This window comes from Barbus barbus (genome assembly GCF_936440315.1).
Source record: "Barbus barbus genome assembly, chromosome: 13".
In the NCBI taxonomy this organism is placed as follows: domain Eukaryota; kingdom Metazoa; phylum Chordata; class Actinopteri; order Cypriniformes; family Cyprinidae; genus Barbus; species Barbus barbus.
This window is the reverse complement of record NC_136741.1, coordinates 23,757,347-23,777,126: the sequence shown is the minus strand read 5'-3', so window position 1 is coordinate 23,777,126 and position 19,780 is coordinate 23,757,347. Positions and strand designations below refer to the sequence as shown.

At 35.3% G+C, this 19,780-nt stretch overlaps 1 protein-coding gene across 1 annotated transcript in view; it reads right to left on the bottom strand.

The window, feature by feature from the left end:
• Positions 1–19,780, bottom strand: part of LOC306878821 (SLIT-ROBO Rho GTPase-activating protein 3-like) — a 93,934-nt gene that overhangs the window by 26,604 nt on the left and 47,550 nt on the right. Inside the window, exons 4-8 of the mRNA XM_079431367.1 lie at positions 18,023–18,085; positions 9,969–10,154; positions 6,129–6,257; positions 3,504–3,725; positions 2,594–2,695 (exon numbers count right to left, since the gene is read on the bottom strand). Coding sequence (XP_079287493.1) covers positions 2,594–2,695; positions 3,504–3,725; positions 6,129–6,257; positions 9,969–10,154; positions 18,023–18,085 — 702 coding nt within the window. The remainder of the gene's footprint in view (positions 1–2,593; positions 2,696–3,503; positions 3,726–6,128; positions 6,258–9,968; positions 10,155–18,022; positions 18,086–19,780) is intronic.

The window sequence follows — 19,780 nt, the reverse complement described above, 5'->3', positions numbered from 1 at the left end:
TAAAAATTCAGCTTTAAAAATTACATTTTAAAAATATATTTCAATTTAAAGCAGTTATTTTAAATTGTAATATCATTTCACAATGTTACAGTTTTTACTGTTTTTGATGGCAAGCATAGAAGACTTACCGACCCAAAACTTTTGAATAGTAGTGTATATTTGTAGACATCTGACAGTGATGTAACTTAAAGGTAAGTGGGAATTTGTTGAAATTTTGAGAATGACTTGTGTTAGTCTTAGAAGCATCAGTTAGAATAAGTTTAAAATTACACCCAAATTGGTAATGATTCACACCATATGCCATCCAACAAAAGTATATTCATTAATTTGAAGTAGTCATGAAGTAATACATGAAAATCGGTTTCTGTCTCAGAGTAAAAAATAAAAAATGCAGTCTAAAATAGGAAAGGAAGATACATAAAGCCACATTTTTTTCCTAAAGTGGAAACTGGCTTGCATAATTCTATTAAACATTTATTTTGTATATACACTAAATATTTGTATAATATAAAACATATATATATATATATATATATATATATATTTATATACATATATTTTTAACACACACACACACACACACACACACAAATGATGTTAAAATGTATATGTCTCAAGTCGTTGTAATATAATGTTAGCAGGGAAAGTAAAAAAGAAATACTGGCCTTACATAAACAAAAAATCTTTATTGTTAAACCCTGGAATATACTGTGGGCACTTTTATAACACCTTAAAACTAAATTTTCTGTGCACAGTGTATTTGAAAAAAGTGCTTATTGTTTGCAATAACAGGTATGCGCCTCTGTGATATATTCAAACCCACAATATGAGCTTAAGAATATTGAGAGACTCAAAAAATGGTTTAAACTTCCAAATAAAAGTATGTGTGTAGTACGCTAGTTCAGAAAACAAATCACTGGAAGAAAAAAATTGTAAAATGAGCTTCAACTACCATCTATGATACATATACTTAAATGTGTTGCTGCTTACTTGAATGTTTATGCAGGTAAAGTTATTAAAACCTCAAAAATTAGCAATAAAAAAAAGATCCCGACCTATTTCACCTATTTTAAAGATAACCAACGCAGCCAAACCACAAGTGATATTTGTATATATACTGTAGTGCTGTATGCAGCTCTGAGACTTCCTAAACCTGGGACTATGATTCACTCACACCAATGTTTGAAATCAAGGATCGTCTGAATGCTGTAGTGACTGGTGTGTAAATCGGATCACAGATTAATATGTGGCACATTCCCTATATGACACAAAATCATCAATTAGTAGTTGGTTATGAGACACAAAGTGATAAGGGCGAGATTAAATCATCAATACGCACAGACAGGAGCTATTACAAAGTCCATTAGCACCTGCATATACTTAGTTGGTTGGTGAGTTGTGTTCGGCTCTCCCAATACAAAGAATTACCTTCACAAAGACCAAACATGGAGATAACCATACCATCCCAAAAGATACACACACCATTAACAGATGAGAATGCTAAAAATAAACTCTCAGTACCCAAGAAAGATGGACTAAATTGCAACGAGGTTGATTGCTAGGCTGAAGTATTCTCTGGAGCACTTTAAAAATGGTTTTAAAAAAAGTGTGAGTAAAGCCGAGGGCTGTTTGTGTGCTAAAGACTCGTGTCTGAGAGGCAGTTGGGCTGCAGAGTGATGACTCACACTAAAGAAAATGATGAATCTTAACACAGAGCAGGTGTAAATAAAACTCAAGTCTCCAAGCATGTGGTTGCAAGAGAGGGATCTGTATAGCATACAGATCTGATGTTAAAGTCAACAGGAAACAGAGTTTGCAACCTATTTTACTTCTATAACATGGTATTGTGCTTGAAGTGGAGAAATTGAAAAATATAAACATTTACAAATGTTTAATTGCAAATACCAATCATTCAAATAGGCATCCAGGAATTTCATGTGTGTGAGTTCAGGTTCAGGTTGTTCACACAAATTTCCTGCATTGAACATAAGAAAGCATTTTTTCACCAAAATTTCATTAATGTGACATGAACCGATGAATCAAGATCGGCTGTGGAAGATTGTCTCTTTCATTAGTTTAATCTTGTGTTTTACCTTATAGTTTGTTCTAGCAAAGAGCTAGACAGGGTCATCTGACTGACACTGTAAATCAGCCAACTAGTTCTTTTGTATGTTTGGTTTAAATCTGAAATAAGATATAACTTTGAGAACAAAGTGGATTATATAGCTGCACTCTAACAAGCTCTCAAGATTCAAAGCCTTTAACCACAAAAACTGTGAATCAAACAACTAGATCTTTCACTGAGGCATTCAGTGCAGCTGCTTGGTGCCGTATCGGTAAAGTTACCGTACCGTAACTTTGTTTCCCAGCACACTGATAAAGACCTGCACACTTTGACATTTTGGAAATTGGATAAAACCAGTCAAACAAATTGGAGCTAGCGGTTATTTTAGTATGCAAAATGCATCACAGTCAGTGAATGGTTTTAGGTTGTGGCGTCTGAGGCTGAGACTAAATAATTATTTCTGAGAGGTGGATAGCATGATAATGGCCATGATAAAATGTTGCATGTAGTAACTGTTATGATTCTTACCTCCTCATTCTCAATCTTGAGCGTGGCCAAGCGGGACTGCAGCTGGTGGTAACGCATCAGAAGTTCTGTCTGGACTGGCTGCTGGGCACTCACCTGGCACACCTGAGACACACAAAAACAAAACACAAAGCAGTTTATCTCTGCCATGATCAGTGTTGGGGGCAAGTTACTTTAAAAAGTAATGCATTACAATATTGCGCTACTCAATAAAAAAAGTAACTGTTAGTTACTTTTTATGGAAAGTGATGGATTACGTAACTTTTGCGTTATTTTTTGTCACCTCAGCTGTGCTTGCTTATTTATTATTAATAACAAAAAAAAAAGTTATATTTTTGGCAACTGTAAAGGTCCTTTCACACCAAAAAGGAAATTAATAATTTCACCCGATTTCTTTTAAAACGGGATCAGGAGAGTTGTCAGTGGGAATACAAAGTACTTACTTGTGTATGCTTGTATTAATTATTTGAAAAGGTAACTAGTAAAGGTGTTACTTTACTAGTTACTAGGAAAAAATTATTTTGACATCTCTTAGATTTCAATAAACATTTAGTAGGCCAGTATTATTATTCTTGAATGGACAGTTCAGTGAAAAAAAAAAATTCTGTCATTGCTTACCCTCTGTCTTTCCAAACCCAATAATGACTTAAATTTTGTCTGTTTTTTTACACAAAGCTAATGTATAACTTGCAATATACATGATATGAACCACTTTAATGGAACTTTTACTGTATTTTTTGGATTATATTTCATTATATTGAAAAGGGTGACCAGGATAATCTTTAAAAATCAACTTTTGTGCTCCACAGTCATACGGTTTGGAGCGAATTGAAGGTGAATAATAACAGAATTTAAATTTTGGTCGAACTGTTACAATAATAAGATATTATTTGGTAAGTTGAAGGCTAGATACCTCATCTCCCATGTGCGGCAGAAACTCAAAGCGCATGGGTGGGCAAAAGACCTGATTATACATGTCCATGATCTTGTGCTTGTCGCTACGAGGGTCCAGGTTGTCCACAGCGTTCTCAATGATGTCCAGACCCTCATGGCGAGAGGTCTCCAGGTTATACTCAGCAGACAGATACGTCCTTAATGTGCGTGCCAAGCTAGCATGATACCCGAGGTCACAGCACTGTAGAAAGAAGAAAAATGAAGGATGAGAGATAAAATATCTCACAGCAAGCCTGAATGACATTTAGAAGAACACAAATCAAATCTTTCTTTCTGCGAAGAAAGTATAAATGAAATTTTATTTGCCAAAATGTTTCCATGGTGATGCCTGTTTTTAGCAGTCACGAGATTTCACATTTCACTCTAACAGGATGATCTGTAAGACAGTTAGCATCTCTTGTGTCTCTGTGGATCGCAGTGCCATTAAGATGACATGATCTAAATGAGTGAATTTCATCTTGCAAAGAATCGAGATCGTCAGTATCTATAATTAGAAGAACAAGCACAGTGGGATATCTTAGCTAATTAGTTTAAACGTGCAACAAATGTGCGACTAACCTCTTTTAGCAATGTGGAGCAAGTTTAAATTTGCTTGAGGGAAACTTTAAACCTCTATGAGTCATTGCGACAAGGCAGTTATCGCTCTATTGGACTGTAAATCCATATATTATGCTTTAAAGGGTTTGAGTGCAAACACTAGATGGTCGTAGCCTGTGGCACAATCTATTTAGCATTACAAAGCCACAGGAGAGGAGGTGTACAATGGTAAAAAAATATAGCACAGTAATACCGCCAAGTTTAGATTCTGTATTTACACATTCTTGGCCCAATAACAGCACTGGTTTAAATTCTCAGCATTTTCCTGAGAATTTAAACAAATTCTCAAGTAAATCCATACTATTTTAAATTATTTATGGTGTCAATTGGTAATACTGAAACCACTATTTGCCCTAAGACAAATATACTTCAATTTAAAGCAGAAAACCACTGGTTAACTTCTACTGTGTATTGGTGTTAGCAAGGGTTGCCATGACCGAATTGTTTGAATAATACCTTCGGTTCACTGTCAGTCTCTCTGAAAACTATCAAACATGATAGACCTGCCCTACTTCTGACCCTGCACTATTAAAAGTAAAAGGTTTTTCTTACACAGAATTATTTTTAACTGTATGGTTGTAGACTTGTAAATAAAAAAATGGGATGTTCAGAAGCAAAAAAAACTAAACAAAAATGTATTTCTTCTGTTGAACACAAAAGGAAAAATATTTTGGTCCATACAATGAAAGTCACTGGTGTATAATATAGTTTTGGACCAAATGATTTAAAATACATTCCCTGTGTTCACCAGAGAAACAAAATGATGACAGGGTAAGTGATGATAAATTATAAAAGAACATATTTGGGGTTAACTATCCCTTCAATCGGATGAAATGCAAAGCCATCCTAGTTTCTTTGAAGCACCAGTACCATGGGTTGTGGCACTTTCCAATTTTTGTTAGCAAACTGTAAATTTTTGGTACAAGGTAGCCTGGCATCCTACTGTAATTCACCATGGCAGGCCACAAGTACCACATGAATTTCTATATACCCAATGGTGAGTGTGGGTGTTTTGTGAGTTTTGGTTTGGTGGTTTCTACCAATTAGTGGTTTTAAAGGTAAACCTATGTCAACAACCTAACTGAAAGACCTTTACAGAGTTCTTCCAGCTTCAACCTGTTAACCGTCTTAGAGATTTACATCTGTTTCTATATAAAAAAATATCATTGTCCAATGCAACAGTTGCTACAAAGAGATGCAAACAGTATGTGACTGCGGTAGTTTGCATAAAGCAATATATCTCGATTTAAAATTGATCTATAATGGCTTATGTTTCCACTTTTCCTTTTTGCTGCTATCAGGAAGTACAAGTGTGTGTGGTTTATGTTTTCTTAAATTGCTTCAGGATATCAGGGCGTACTGATGGACAGCAATGTGACACTCTTTGCATCCCTCAGCAAAAATCACAGAGGTTCGGTTTATCTACAGTGTGCGTACTAATGCTAACACGACAGACAGCAGAGACGAACCAGCAGGGGAAATCAGTATACTTCACATCACCGATCCAGTCTCAGCAGATTTTTGATAGGATGATACCCATGCGACTGACAGCCTGTTGTTGTATATGCAACAATATTTTGTGAATTAATTGCAGTAAAAGGGTTTACGTGGAATTAAGCTAGTAATTCCATTTTATAAATCTGACAAAAATGATTCTGGTTTGGCAGAATAATAGTTTTAATCTTTCATTGAAGCTGCAAAACAGATTAGAAGGTTACAGTAATGCTGATTAATAATTCAATAAAAACACAAATACCAGAGTGAGATATGAATAAAATCAGAACACAAATCCAACTCACTAAAAATTACATTCTAGCAAATGCAAAGCAAACATTTAGAGAAACGAAATGAGGCAAACCATATTAATAAGGAGACACTTCACCCGCAATGCAAAGAGAAACAGATGGAGCTGAGCCCTCATCAGTTCAACTGTTTAAATCACAGCTGATACACACAAACAAACGCATGCCTCATTGTGCATACTCACATCAATCATATCCGAAACATCGTGGATGTAATATTTCGCCACGACGGCGTTGGTTGCTGCCAGGTTCAATAAATAGTCATTGCGGGATTTTGTGCATTTCAGTTTGTTCTCGGAGTACTTGGCTTGCCTCTGGAAAAGAGAAACAAAATAGAGAAGAAATCAGTTAATATAATGAATAGCTGTTTCAGTGTTTCAGGCGATTGTGTCATGATGTAACACTATATGTTCACACAATATCAACTTAACCTTGATTTAAGAGGATTGTCTTTGCTTGAAATATATAACTTTATCTGAAGTTAAAAAAGCCACTACATGTATATGTAAAAGGCATTAAAGACTTCGTGTTTTTAGCTTTTAACAATTCATGACACAACAAAAACATACTTTTAATGTACAACAATGTACAACATCAGACCATTTTTATAGCCAACATAAATTTTTACAAAATTACATAAAATAATTAAAAACATATAACACACTACTTGCCCCAGCACCAATGTGACAACTCGCCCCAACCTGATATTTATGAAAAATATTATTGTTGTCAGAACACTGTGCAGTATTTGGGGTTAAATTTACATTCACAAAGGTCATTTATTGGGGCTATTGTATAAGTATGATGAAGTTTACATTTTCTTTTTATTCTAATTTGATTTGAATTTAATTTGAAATCAATACATAAAACACTTTTGACTGATTACTTTTTACATGTACTATTCAGTATTTAGCAGACACTTTCTTCCAAAGTGACTTGCATCCATGGTATACATTTTGCCAGTCTCGCTTTACCTGGGAGTCGAACCCATGACCTTGGGGTTGCTAGCAACATGCTCTACTGTTTGAGCTACAGAAAATCTTACTAAAATACAGTTAATGAGATACAAACCTTGTGACACTGACAACTTTCCGTTTAGGAAACCAGCCCTGGTCTTTATACAAAATTATTAGCACATAGTTTATTCAAAGAGATAACAGAACATATATTTTGGAGTGTACAGAGATAATAATTCACACTACACTTAAACAAAATCTTTAAAATGGAAAATTTAAAGTGTACCATATAGTTAAAAACAGTTAAAAATAAGCAGTCTGCAACGTTTAGGTTTATGTAAATTGCATAGAACAACAGACTGATCATTTAAAAATGTACATTTGGAAAGCATGAGTAACAATATATATCATATGAGAGTTTTCTGTGAATTGAAACAAGACACAGAAACTGAGTCTCATCTGCTTGTGTGCTCCAGCTGGGTCCTGCTGAATTTTTCATCAAAAAGCTTGAGCACTCAAAGAAGACAGCTGCTCTAGTATCATTAATAACAGCTGACTGCTACATAATTGTATTGACAAAACAAAATCCTTAAATGAAGCACAAACACCAGTGATTAGCACATGTGAGTTCAAACGCTTGAGTACTGATCACATGAGTTGAGTTCGATGCCGATTAAACAATCACTGTATGATGGGAACAATATATAAGCTGACCATTATTGAAACTTAAGCATGTTGGCAACCAAATAGTCTCAGTTCCTTTTGACTTTCATTGTATTTTTTTGTCAGGGGGAACCAATGGGACTGGGAACGAAACTGGTTACAAACATTCGTCAAAATATGTTCCATTATGATCCACAGAAGAAAGAAAGTCATTCAGATTTGAAACAGACATTATGGTGAGTATATGATAACATCATTTTCATTTTTGAGTGGACAAATCATAGTTTTTGCAGGACAAATCATAGTTCAAATGAGACCTTTTAATCATTGTGCCGCAGAATCACAGTGATTAGCTGGGTGTGAATAATAGCAGTCTCTTTTAAAGTTTAAAGATTACCAGCATATAAACTGAATAATTATTCCTGTATTTTTGGTTACCCTTATTACGTTTATTCACATTTAATCTAAAATTAGGGCTGCACAATTCTGACTAAATGAATAATTGACATTTATTCCAATCTACTGTACAAACTGAATACAATTGGAAGTGCAATTCAAAACGTATTTTCACATGATCAAACTACACATTAGTAACTGATAGTCCATTAAGGCCACTGAGGATTGCAGGTGTGCTAAAATCACGTCGAAGTCTGCTTGCCTGTAGAATCAGGTCAGGCTGCAGAGAAACACAGAGCATCCATGGCTACCATGGTTATAAATAGTGTGAGGCTGAGTGGCTTTCATGCCAACATCTCTACGCATTGCAGCCTGAAAGGGGAGGAAGGGAGGGAGAGAGAGAGAGAACAGCAGAGAGAAAGAGACACAAAGAGCAAAAGTGAGAGGGAGCGTGCAAGCTGGCTAGTAAAGGAAACAGAATTCATTCACATGAAAACTGCCTTGTGCGAAAAGCACAATGTACGCAAATGTTCATTTGTAGATTTTTTTATATGGTCCCACAGTCACTATGAGTTAGCTTCCTGTATGTTCATAGATCCAGCTATGAATTAGCATGAATTAGATGATTTACAGCTGAAGTCACTGACCTGAAATGCTGAATCTGGTTTGTGTCTCACTGACCTCATTGTCCATTCTTAGATAAAGCTCAGCCCACATTCATTTTTATAAACTCCATCAGGTTCATTCAAACCTAAGTGCCTGCACTGCTTTAAAGAGCCGATGAGAAGGTAACTAGGGAGAAGGCAGTGTTGCTAGTAGGGAAAAAATTTTTGCTATCATGATAGAGCTACACGATTTGGGGAAAAAAAATATAATTGAGATTTTTCCTACTAAAAATTTGGTTTAAGATTTAAAATGTGATTTAAAAAAAAAAGATAGACTATAGTAATAGGCAGATTATTATTATTACTATTCTTATTATTATCATCATTAAATAAAAACGGAAAAATCTGAATTATTACTTTTGTAATATTTCACTGGAACAATTTTATTATAATTAAACTCACTTAACTTTTATTATAACTAAATAAAAATATTAAACAAAATATTACTATATTTATATTAATATTATTTAAATATTTAATTTCAAATAGAGTATTAAAATATAATAATAATAATACCAATACTACTACTACTACTACTACTAATAATAATAATAATAGATACAAATATTAAACAACACTACTGTAATATTTCACTGTAAAAAATAATAAATTATATAAGAAATGTTTTATTTTTTTTACAGTACAGTAACAGTTTTAAATGAAGCTTTTATTTCAAAGAAAAAACGCAGAAATGCTCTTAAAGCTTCTCATTTAAAAACAAAATACTATTTATAAGTGTTTCTCATTACAAGTTTGGGAATATGGTTACCACATATCGCATTTATGAATACATATTATAAGCAACCCAAACTTTGAGCACTTGAAGAGATGAGTTTGCACCGACCAGCATTTATTGTCAATCGAAACCCAGGGTTTGCATTCGGAAGTGTTCTAGTTTGATCCTAGCAAAGAGGCATCAACATTGTGCTTTTGAGCACTTAACCAAGAACAAGGGCACTTAACTCAAGGTTCCTCCAGGGGGATTTGTCTAATAAGAGTACTGAAAGTAGCTTTGGATAAAAAAAGACATTGGTCATGATGATGCAATATTGGCTCTCACTTCCTTTCACGGTGGCTTTCGAAGGAAGTCAAGGAGCAACAAAGGGCTAGCTTTATCCTCCATTGTGCACATATAGTATACACCACTTGAAATAACAATCTTTCTCTTAAAGGGTCAGAATCCTGCTTAAGAGTGTCAGGAGAAGGAATGAATGTGATTCTAGGCTGGAATGAATGTGATTCTAGGCTCTAAACGGGCCTTTGGTTTAATAAAAGCAGGGTGGCATTATGGGTCTCTCTGCCGAGCATTATGTGCCTGGCCGCTAGCTCACTACAGTAATCTCACCTTCTCCTTCATCTTCTCAATCTTCCTGACCGAGCTGCGGCGCTGGGGTCGGTCCTCGTGGCGCAGGAGGTTGACATTCAGGTCTCCAGATTTGCTAAACTGCTTCTCTTCTTGTTTCTCTGCCTCCTTCAGTTTGCTTTCTGCACTGATGCTCTCCGTGTGGTACATGTGATACGTCTTCATCACCTGTAGGATGATATAAAACACTATGAAGACGAGTCTAACAGCGTCACACCAGGCAGGTTTTAATAAAATCTCTGCCACGTGGGTTTTTTGTCCTAACTAGCTGTGAAAACATGTTGATATGTTGCAGGTAGTTTGTTTGACATTTCTTTCTTTCTGACTTGGTAGTCCCGCCCACTTCAAAATCTCATTGGTCCAAAATCCTGTTTAACAGAAGTGCCATTTAAAAGAAAAAAATTATCTCAGTGATTATGCTTTAAAAACCTTTTGAACAAGCCAATAATCTTCCACTGTACTGCCAAATTTCATTCACATTAACACATAATTACACCACTGGCTATTGGCATCAGTGACATCAAAAACTGCTATAACACTGAAAGCACAAATTAGATCTATGATTAAAAAAAATAATAATTTGAATAAACCTTTTGTTATTCAAAGAACCTTGATGACTGGAGTAACGGCTGCTGAAAATTCTGAAAAAATATATTTCTGATCACATAAATGCAGTCTTGGAGGAGAGTATTAACTTTGCACATTAAACCGGGACAGAAGAAAGCTTATACACTTCCAGTTTATGTGGGATAAAATCCTAAATTATCCTAGAATGCTTCCAATTTTCATTAAAATGTAAATGAAAATATGTACTGCAGAAACAACCCAAGGCTTTAAATGTCAAACAACAAAATGAAACATTTCATAAATGTTATTCTCACAGTTACTCAAAATGAAGACATCCATGGTTTTCCTTGGTAATACAAAACAACTCAATCCTGAAACTTTCTTGAAATGATCTCCAAACGAGTTTAATTCCAGAGAAGCTGCGCAGGTCGAGAAGGATCAGTTGTATTCCCGAGATCACCTCATGAATATGCATAGGAATATGGACTTGGCAGCAGAAGTACCATAATCCTGCCTCTTTCCATCAAATCCAAGCTTTCCATTCAAGCCCGGGATGACAGAGGCTGAAGGAGGGGGACGATCTAAGGACAATGAGATTCTGAAGGAAGCGTGTATGAAACACAAATCTGATTCAAACAAAACTGCACGTTTTGCTGACTCGGACGACGGAGCTCTCTGTATGACTGAGGTGTTTGCAATGATGCAAACTGTTTTACCTCATGTCTGATTGGTGTGACCCAGTCTGCTATTCAACCCCATTATCCTCTCTGCTCAAACAATAGAGCAGAGCAAGTGAAAGGGGAGGGGGATTCTCTGCACCACTGCCCCGGCTTTATTCCGCTCCTTATAGCCGTCAGATGCCTGAAAGATGGTGTTTTCAATAAAAGGCTTATTAAATCAGCCAGCCTGCAGGCGTCCACTGACTGCTCATCTGCACTGACCCTGACATTAATGTACATACACTCAACTATTTCACTCTAACTTTACACCCACAGATCATCTGATCATTCCAGAGGAGGTCATCAAGTGCGTCCGCATGATGGCACTGTGCATGCTTTTAGTGCTGCTTCCTGTGATTTAATGTGCCTGCGCTACTACAATATGAAATTAAATGGCAAAAATAATTGTCTGTGACCAGGTTGTCCCCCGTTGTCCATTATTTGGACAAAGAGCTAGTCCTGTCTGAAATTTGCAGCATTGAAAGTTAACATACAAGACCGCTCAAACAAACCTCAGAGCCTCAGTATTTATATTTTTGTGGAGGTTAACCTATAAATGCTACACACAATTCCTGACATTATTTACACCCTGATGTCATTCACAACCTACAAAATTTTCTTTCTTTCATGGAACACAAGTCTTGTGAATGATTTACTAATTAGGAGTGTAGTAATCAAAAAATGCAAATTCAATGCATCATTTACTGAATTTAATAACTTATTAAAATAACTATAATGATGCCCAATTATGTGTGCATGTATTACCCAAAAATTCAATTTCAGAGCATCAGAAATGTTATGAAATATGAACTGTACCAAAATAAATCAGAAAATCAATAAAGAATCAAAGTCAGAGCAAATATTTACAATCTTTTTTCTTACAATCTTATGGATGTACTGTACATAAACTTGGATAGAAGAAAATATTTGACAAAAGTTACCTTTTCGCAACATACACTACTTTTCAGAGGTTTTGAGGACTGTAAAGTTTCTTAAGCTCACCAAGGCTGCCTTTATTTAAACAAAAACAAAAACGTGACGCAATATGACAATTTAAAACAACTGCTTTCTTTTTTAGTATATTTTAAAAATGCAATTTATTCCTGTGATGATGAACTTAAATTTTCAGCAGCCATTTCTCCAGACTTTAGTGTCATATGATCCTTTGGAAATCATTCTAATATTCTGATTTGGTGCTCAAGAATCATTTCCTTTAAATATCAATGTTGATTAGTTTTACGGCTTAATATTTTTGTGGAAATAATGATTTTCAGTATTCTTTGATGAATAGAAACTTTTGAGCTGTAGTTTCTGTAAAATGAATACCTTTATGAAAAATATCAACTGTACCATAAAACATGGACTATTTTAGTCACAAATATACTTCAAAATATTGACATGCACAAGGTGAAGCCATGCTAAATTCAATACAGCAACACCATCAGCCTTGTTCTTCGAACTAATATAACATGCTCCAGTCATTAAACGCTACACAGGATCCAGGCCCAGTGTCCCTAGTATTCCCTGATGGAAAAAGCTGTTTCCTCAAGCTCATTAGGAAGAGGATGCAAAGGATGTTTCTCAGAGAAGTGCAAGCTATGTCTGGCTCCAGGACAGATCACCAGCTCTTTTAACAGGGTCTAGTAAACATACACAGATGTGTGAAATGTCTTCAAGCTAACCAATTCTTAGATGGTGTACTCGCATGTGGTTGTGTAAATGATGTAGCCATTACAAGGTTGATGGAGGGCAAAATGTGGTGCTAGAATCTGCAGTATGCATGTTTGAAGAAACCATTAAAACCACCTTCTATGCGGAATGCTACATTTATGTCAAATATTATAATGTGCTAGTCTAAAATATTACATACAAACCTTGCACACATCAGCATATATGTAAAATAACCAAATAATATAGCTTAGAACCGATCATCAGAATGTAATAGCATTTTTGATTATTTTCAATGACAAAACAGGCTAAGCTCAGTAAGACTGCAACACTCAAAGTGACACTTATTCTTAAATATGCAAGCAGGCTGAAATTATGAATAAAAATACTGCGCTGGTGAGTAAATGTGACAGGAACTATGTACTCCAGTGCAGGAGAAAATGCAGGTTAGCAGTCACCTCCTCCCAAAGCTGTCACCCATCAGCTAATGCCCCTCAAATAGAACACAGCAAAGGAACATGTTTACAAGCAGGTTTGATGGACATGGCTGGCAAACCTCCAGCATCAAAATTGTATTTACAGGCATGTTGAGGTGAGATGACCTCAGCTGTAAAGAGCAATGCTTAGCCAAGATTGACATTAGGTACAGTACTGGGATCTCTTTAAACACGTGTAATTCTGGTATACACCTTCATGTTGCTAATATTTAAATATTTAAAATATTTAAAATATAAAAAGGTTTTAACAGGATTGTAAATTCTGCTCTGCAACAAACCTGATGAAAATATATGTAGCTTGCAAAATAGCCATGTGTAAAACCAGTGTAATTACCACATGTTTATACATCAAACTGAATATGGTTTCTATAAAAATGTATGGTATGTTTTGTGAAAAACAGTAGCTTAAAGCAATTATAAAAAATATGTCTGACTAAATTTCAACAATTATAATATAATCCTTAACAAATTCATTAGAACATATTTCACAAAATAAAATAAATAACTGAAACCAATTGTTTTATAAAAAAAAAGTCATATTTGCCTTAAAAAAAACAAACACTAGTTTACATGTTACAACATGAAGTACATTTTCAGCATTCTTAGGTTAAAAAACTGACAAAACATTTATTCTCACATCTAGCATCACTGCCTTGAGGTTTGTGCCCTGGGTTTGTCCGAGAGCTGTGCAATGATAGTTTTGTTTTCCTTTTGCTAAGCCACATTAGCTCAGTATTTGAGCATTAGCCAGAAACCTTAAACTAACTTGCAATGATTTATATACAACTTCCATTTCCACAGAAACTGCCCGGAGCACGTCTACATGCTTCTGTACTGCGGTACACACCCTAACTGCTACAATTTTCAAAAAAAAACTTCTTGAACACTGAAGAATTTTTTTAAATATTCCAGCTAAACTATTTACCTGTCAATTGGCCAAAACAGACTGTCTTTTGTAAGACCTTGTGATAGACAAGGACTGGCTAAATGGGCAGCAGAGACTCATTCATCATACCAGACTAATGTCTTTAAGACCCTGATGAGTCAGAGGACCATGAGAATGAATGACAACCTTTTTCAGATTGTAAAAGAATAGAAATGAAAGGCGGAACTTTAATTTCTTCAATCAATATAAAGGTTTGTCTTGTTTAGAATACCATAACAGAGGATAGAGCTGCAACGTGACTGAATAAAAGACACAGCATCCTAGATTTTGAAGGCCTGCAATTCCAGCTTGTCTTTCAAAGTTAAATTACATAAAATGAAGTCACATGTCTATGTCTTTAGGAAAGGGCTCTCAAAGTCAACACCCAATTCTTATGCATAGAAGCCAGTGTAATAGAGCTTCAAGTGCAGTCATGCAAGGGCACTACACTATAGACTAATTTCCTTAAAGCTGAAAAATTTATAATGAGCCATTATGCCATCATTCAGAAAGAGCTCTCATTTGTTACAAGCCTGTTTCCTGGCAAAAGCTGCTGAGCTTTCACCTTCCACAAACTGTGTGCAAAATTTACACTACTTTAATTACAAAAATAATAGCAAACACTACTTCTTCAAGCTGCATAAATGGAGCTCAAACTTTCAATCTGATTGACAGATTACATCGAAGTCACGCATAGAATACAATACACTACAGGTGAAAAGGGTAACATTTTGACTACTAGATTTCACCATACATTTTCCAGCTGATTAATCACAGTACATTAAAACAACTGTTTTGTATTACAATGTTTCTGAAATGTTATATTTAAATACGCAAATGAGGCATTGTATGATTAAATATGCACTCATCTGCACACATTTCTAGAACAGAACTCTAAACATTAGATTAAACCAGGTTGAAAATTCTTGTTTTTCTTGCTTGTTGTTTAGTTGACATGAGGGTAGTGCTGTGCGGTATGATGATATATATCGGATGGATGAAATAAAAAGTCTATCATTTCATATTATGCTCTATCGTTTATTTCGTGGTGTCACAAAATACATTGTTTACGGCAATACTTTTTCATCTTTTAGATGACTGCGATCTTTACATGCCACCACAGGGCTTGAAGGGGAGACAGAACCAGGTGGAGAACGACCAGGCAGGACAAAACGAGGAGCTTGTTCCTAAACGAGGGACTAGGCCTACATCTGTAGCATGGGCATGCGTTTTTAAGCACTGCAGTTTTAAAACAACTGATTTTAAGCCATTGAAGCACAAACAACAGAGCTATATGCGTACGCCGTTTCTGTTTCTGTTTCTGTGTGAGAGGAGCGCACTTTTTTTTTTACCGCTTTACTGGCTTTGAGCGATTACATAAACACACTTATATTTATTGTAGTTTTTGTCCTTTTGCTTGCAATTAGTTTCTTATCCTTATTTCATCACTGCGTATTTATCTTCAGTGAGCTCGGGGGTTTTTTTCTTCACTTTTTAGGCTTGTATTAGTTTGATATTGACATTAGTGACAAGGATTATGAAAATTCTATGGTATCAAAGATTTTAAAATCACAAAAATCGTTTTAAAAGAAAATAACTATATTGAGAAATATATCGTTATCGTGATATAAAATTTTGGTCATATCGCCCATCACTACATGAGGGTTTTACAAAGGGGATTTTAGATATCTCTTTTTATCACTCCATAAATCAGAACATACATACTGTCAACAGCTAAAAAAAAAAAAAAATCAGGAACAAAATGCAATGTAAATCAGGTGAATGATATATAAACAAACCACGCTGCACATTTCAATGCATGTACTGTACTGAAGTGGAGATTTCACTCACTTTGAGAAAACAGCCTTTAAAGGTCTATTTAATTGTTAAGTACAGATGTAAATAGACAATAAACACTTAAATGTGCATTTTGGATGTTTTCTTTCCACTAGTCTGAAAGATGACAGAAATGTTATGAAAGCAAAATAGCACAAAATCTTAAAATTGACCAGTGCATGAAAAAGTTTTTGCCTGTAGCGCCTAGCTTTAATACCCAAGAAAGAAAATCAAGAAGCATTGATCATCCTAATTCACAAGTCACAACTAATGCACATTGGGACTGCCAGAAGCTTTACATTCATATTTCTTATTCTACATTCAGAGCACATAACTTAAACCACAGGAAGGGGGCAGAGGGATCAATACTTAAGGGTTCTAGTGCCGGCTCTCGTTCATTTTTATTGTGAAGCTGTATATCAAGAACAGTTGATCAGAAGCAAGCCACTATGAATCTATCAAGCAAACGTTATATAGAGGTTTGCAAAGTGAGATAAACTTTGGAATATGCATAACACAGTTTAACATAACCCTCAGTCTATTGAATCATTTAAATTAGTGGTAAACCTACAACCTATCAATATATGGGAAAAAGAACAGACACTGACATTTAAAAATGTCTATAAAATATGCTTTTAATTATATATATGCATATACTGTATATCATCAAAACTGATCAAATTGCATACTCTTTTACAATTATAATACAAAAACCCACATTTCTTTGTCTACTTAGCAGAGAAATGACATACTAAATATTTTGTGACCACAATGAAGCAGAACTTAATAATTTAGCTTTTTATGCAGGGATTTGTTATCATGACAGGCTCTATTTGAGGAAAAAAGAGGAAAGAGGAAGAGTGGCAAGGAAAGGATAATGATCCTTTCCCATGTCTTCTCCAGCGATACATTACACTCCCTGTCAGTGACCTTGAAACACATCAGCATCAGAGCGCCAGATCCCAAAACGCATATGTGTGCGTTTCAACAATTTAAAGGAAGGAACAGTGTCTTCCTGATTCATAAGCTTCATATCTGTGCTCGTCGGGATTTCATGGCTTAGGACTGTGTTTTATAGTTTCAGATCTTAATGTTAGGTTTTGACACTAAAATACAGCCGTAGTCAAGAGATGACACAACAGGAGAATGATCATATAGTGTAGCTAGTTTTATCTAGAGATACGTGTGAGATATTTTACTATGCCACCTGCATAAAGATGCAAAGAGAACATCTGGAATAGGTCGAGGAACGGAGAAGAACCGCCCTCTGATGTCCTGTCATGGGTGACAACATTAATCTCATCCTGCTCCTCTGCAGAGGTAGCTTGGATTTTATCCAGGGAGAAAAACTGAGAGGCCCAAAGAAAGTGCCTGCATCTTGGTTGATGTAAGAGAAACTAAAGCAATGGAATCAAAGAAGGATTTCGGCTCCTAATGACCCAGATTCTGAAGCGTATTAAAATGCAATGTGGAAGTGATTTAAAATGTGCCTACTATGAAGCTTAAAAACAGAAAACGTCACAGGCATCTCTATCAATCTACTATTTTCCCATCACTAGCACTATCGCGAATAGTACCACTTCTATTATTCCCTCAAAAAATCCCTTGATTCAGTTTCCTATCCTTTAATAGAAAACTATGTGAAGCAACAGTTTCTTTCTTCTCCAAACTTGCGCAGCCAAACTGTTTTTATTCTTGGCCAGAGAGTCCTCGTTTCCATGGAGCATGGCAGGACACAGCGGGTGAGAGCTCCATTCAGAGGGAGAGCGAGACAAATAGAGAAGGAAAAATAAAGAGAGAGAGATTAAGAGACATTATACTCACAGAGTACAGCTCGTTTGTCACTTTCACCAGCTCCTCGTGCATCTGAATGCCAATTTCTTTACTCTGCAACACACACACAAAGAAAAAAAATGGGTAACAAATTAATCAAACTCTAAACTCTACATTATAGATCAGAATATATTCAAAAACAACGATAAAAAAGTACAGAAACATTAAAACCTCATTTCCTATTTGCTAGACACTTACTGTAGTATTACTCATTCAGTTCCATTTATAACTTTACAACCCCATGTTTTTTGATGGTGTCATATTAAAGATGTTGTTTTCCCATTGTTAATATGTGGCACAAATATCAGCTCTTTTTTATAACCTACCAAGCATCACAAACATACTTGACTGACATCCAAAATTCAGGCTAACATGGTAAATAAAAGCAATTTTTTATTTAATTCTTTTACGGTTGTGCTTGAAAGTGTTCAGAATAACATACTTTCACACTACTCTAATAGTTTTTCCGTAGTAGGCTATGCAATATACTGTCTGCAGTAAGAATTCTACTGTCACTAAAACAAATTTCCAACCTGGTCTCATAAAAATACGTACCTCTGTGCACTTTCTGTGCGACACCGTTTTACGTACCTTACTGCATGTTTCGCCGCAGTTTCAAAGAGAAATTAACAACTTTCCGTCTATGAAAACCCATAGATACGAGGCTGGATATGTGTGATGCTAACATTCAAAAGCATCAGTTTTCAAATCTCCCAGCATATTAATATTGTTTTGAAGTCGTAACATGATATTCTTAAAGTAATTGTGCGGAAAAATGCGCTTTATTAATCAAAACTCTGTAAATTTGTGTGAAAAGGAGTAAAAGGTGTCAGAGTTTTACTGCCTCTAGTGTTTGTTTCTTTAGGAAACTGAAACTGCAGTAATATGTAGTTATTGGTACGTATTTCGTGTCTCGCTAAAAAGTGCACCCAGGTACGTAAATGCCATGAGACTAGGTTGCAAATTCCTTGTATGTGCAAAAATACCTGGCAATAAAGCTAATTCTGATTCTGATTCTGACATAAATAAAGCATACTGCAGACTATATCCTGAATTTCCATTCCAAGTGAGGCAAATTAATTGAAAGTAATATTAGCTGCAATTTTTTTTTACCATTTTCTTCACATTTTTGTTGTTTAAAAAAAAAAACTATATTTGATTAAAAAAACAAAAAAAATTAAACATGCAAAATAATAAATTCAGAATAACAAAGTAGCGTACTGCAGTTTAATTTTTTTTTATCTTATTTTTTTTTCAGCAGCTTGGTTTGACAGATGACTATATTTATGGTTTCAGTACTTGCTGGTTAAATTTTGACTGGTTAATTGGATGTTCTATCATCATTGAGCTGGAGGCTTCATGTTTCTCACTGCTGTATGGTGACCACACAATATTGCTGCAAAATGCCAAAAAGGCTCATGTTTTCAATCGATCGATCATTTGATACAATGCTTTTCACATAACCTCTGCAGCATGATTTCCTGCATTTTTGTAAACAGTGGTTCAGACAGGGACCAGGCTGATTTAGACACTCTGACAGTGACACTGAAAACTGCTTATGCATTCCTGTGGTAAAATAATAATTTAATAATGCTATAAACAAGTTAATGGGAAAGAAGACAACTCTAGAGGAGAAAAACATTTTGTACGTCCTCCCACACAGCATAGCTGCTCCTGCTTACATGCACACGTACACACACCTGCTGCCATGTGAGCCGAGAGAATTCACTGCTTTTAACTCTAAAGTCA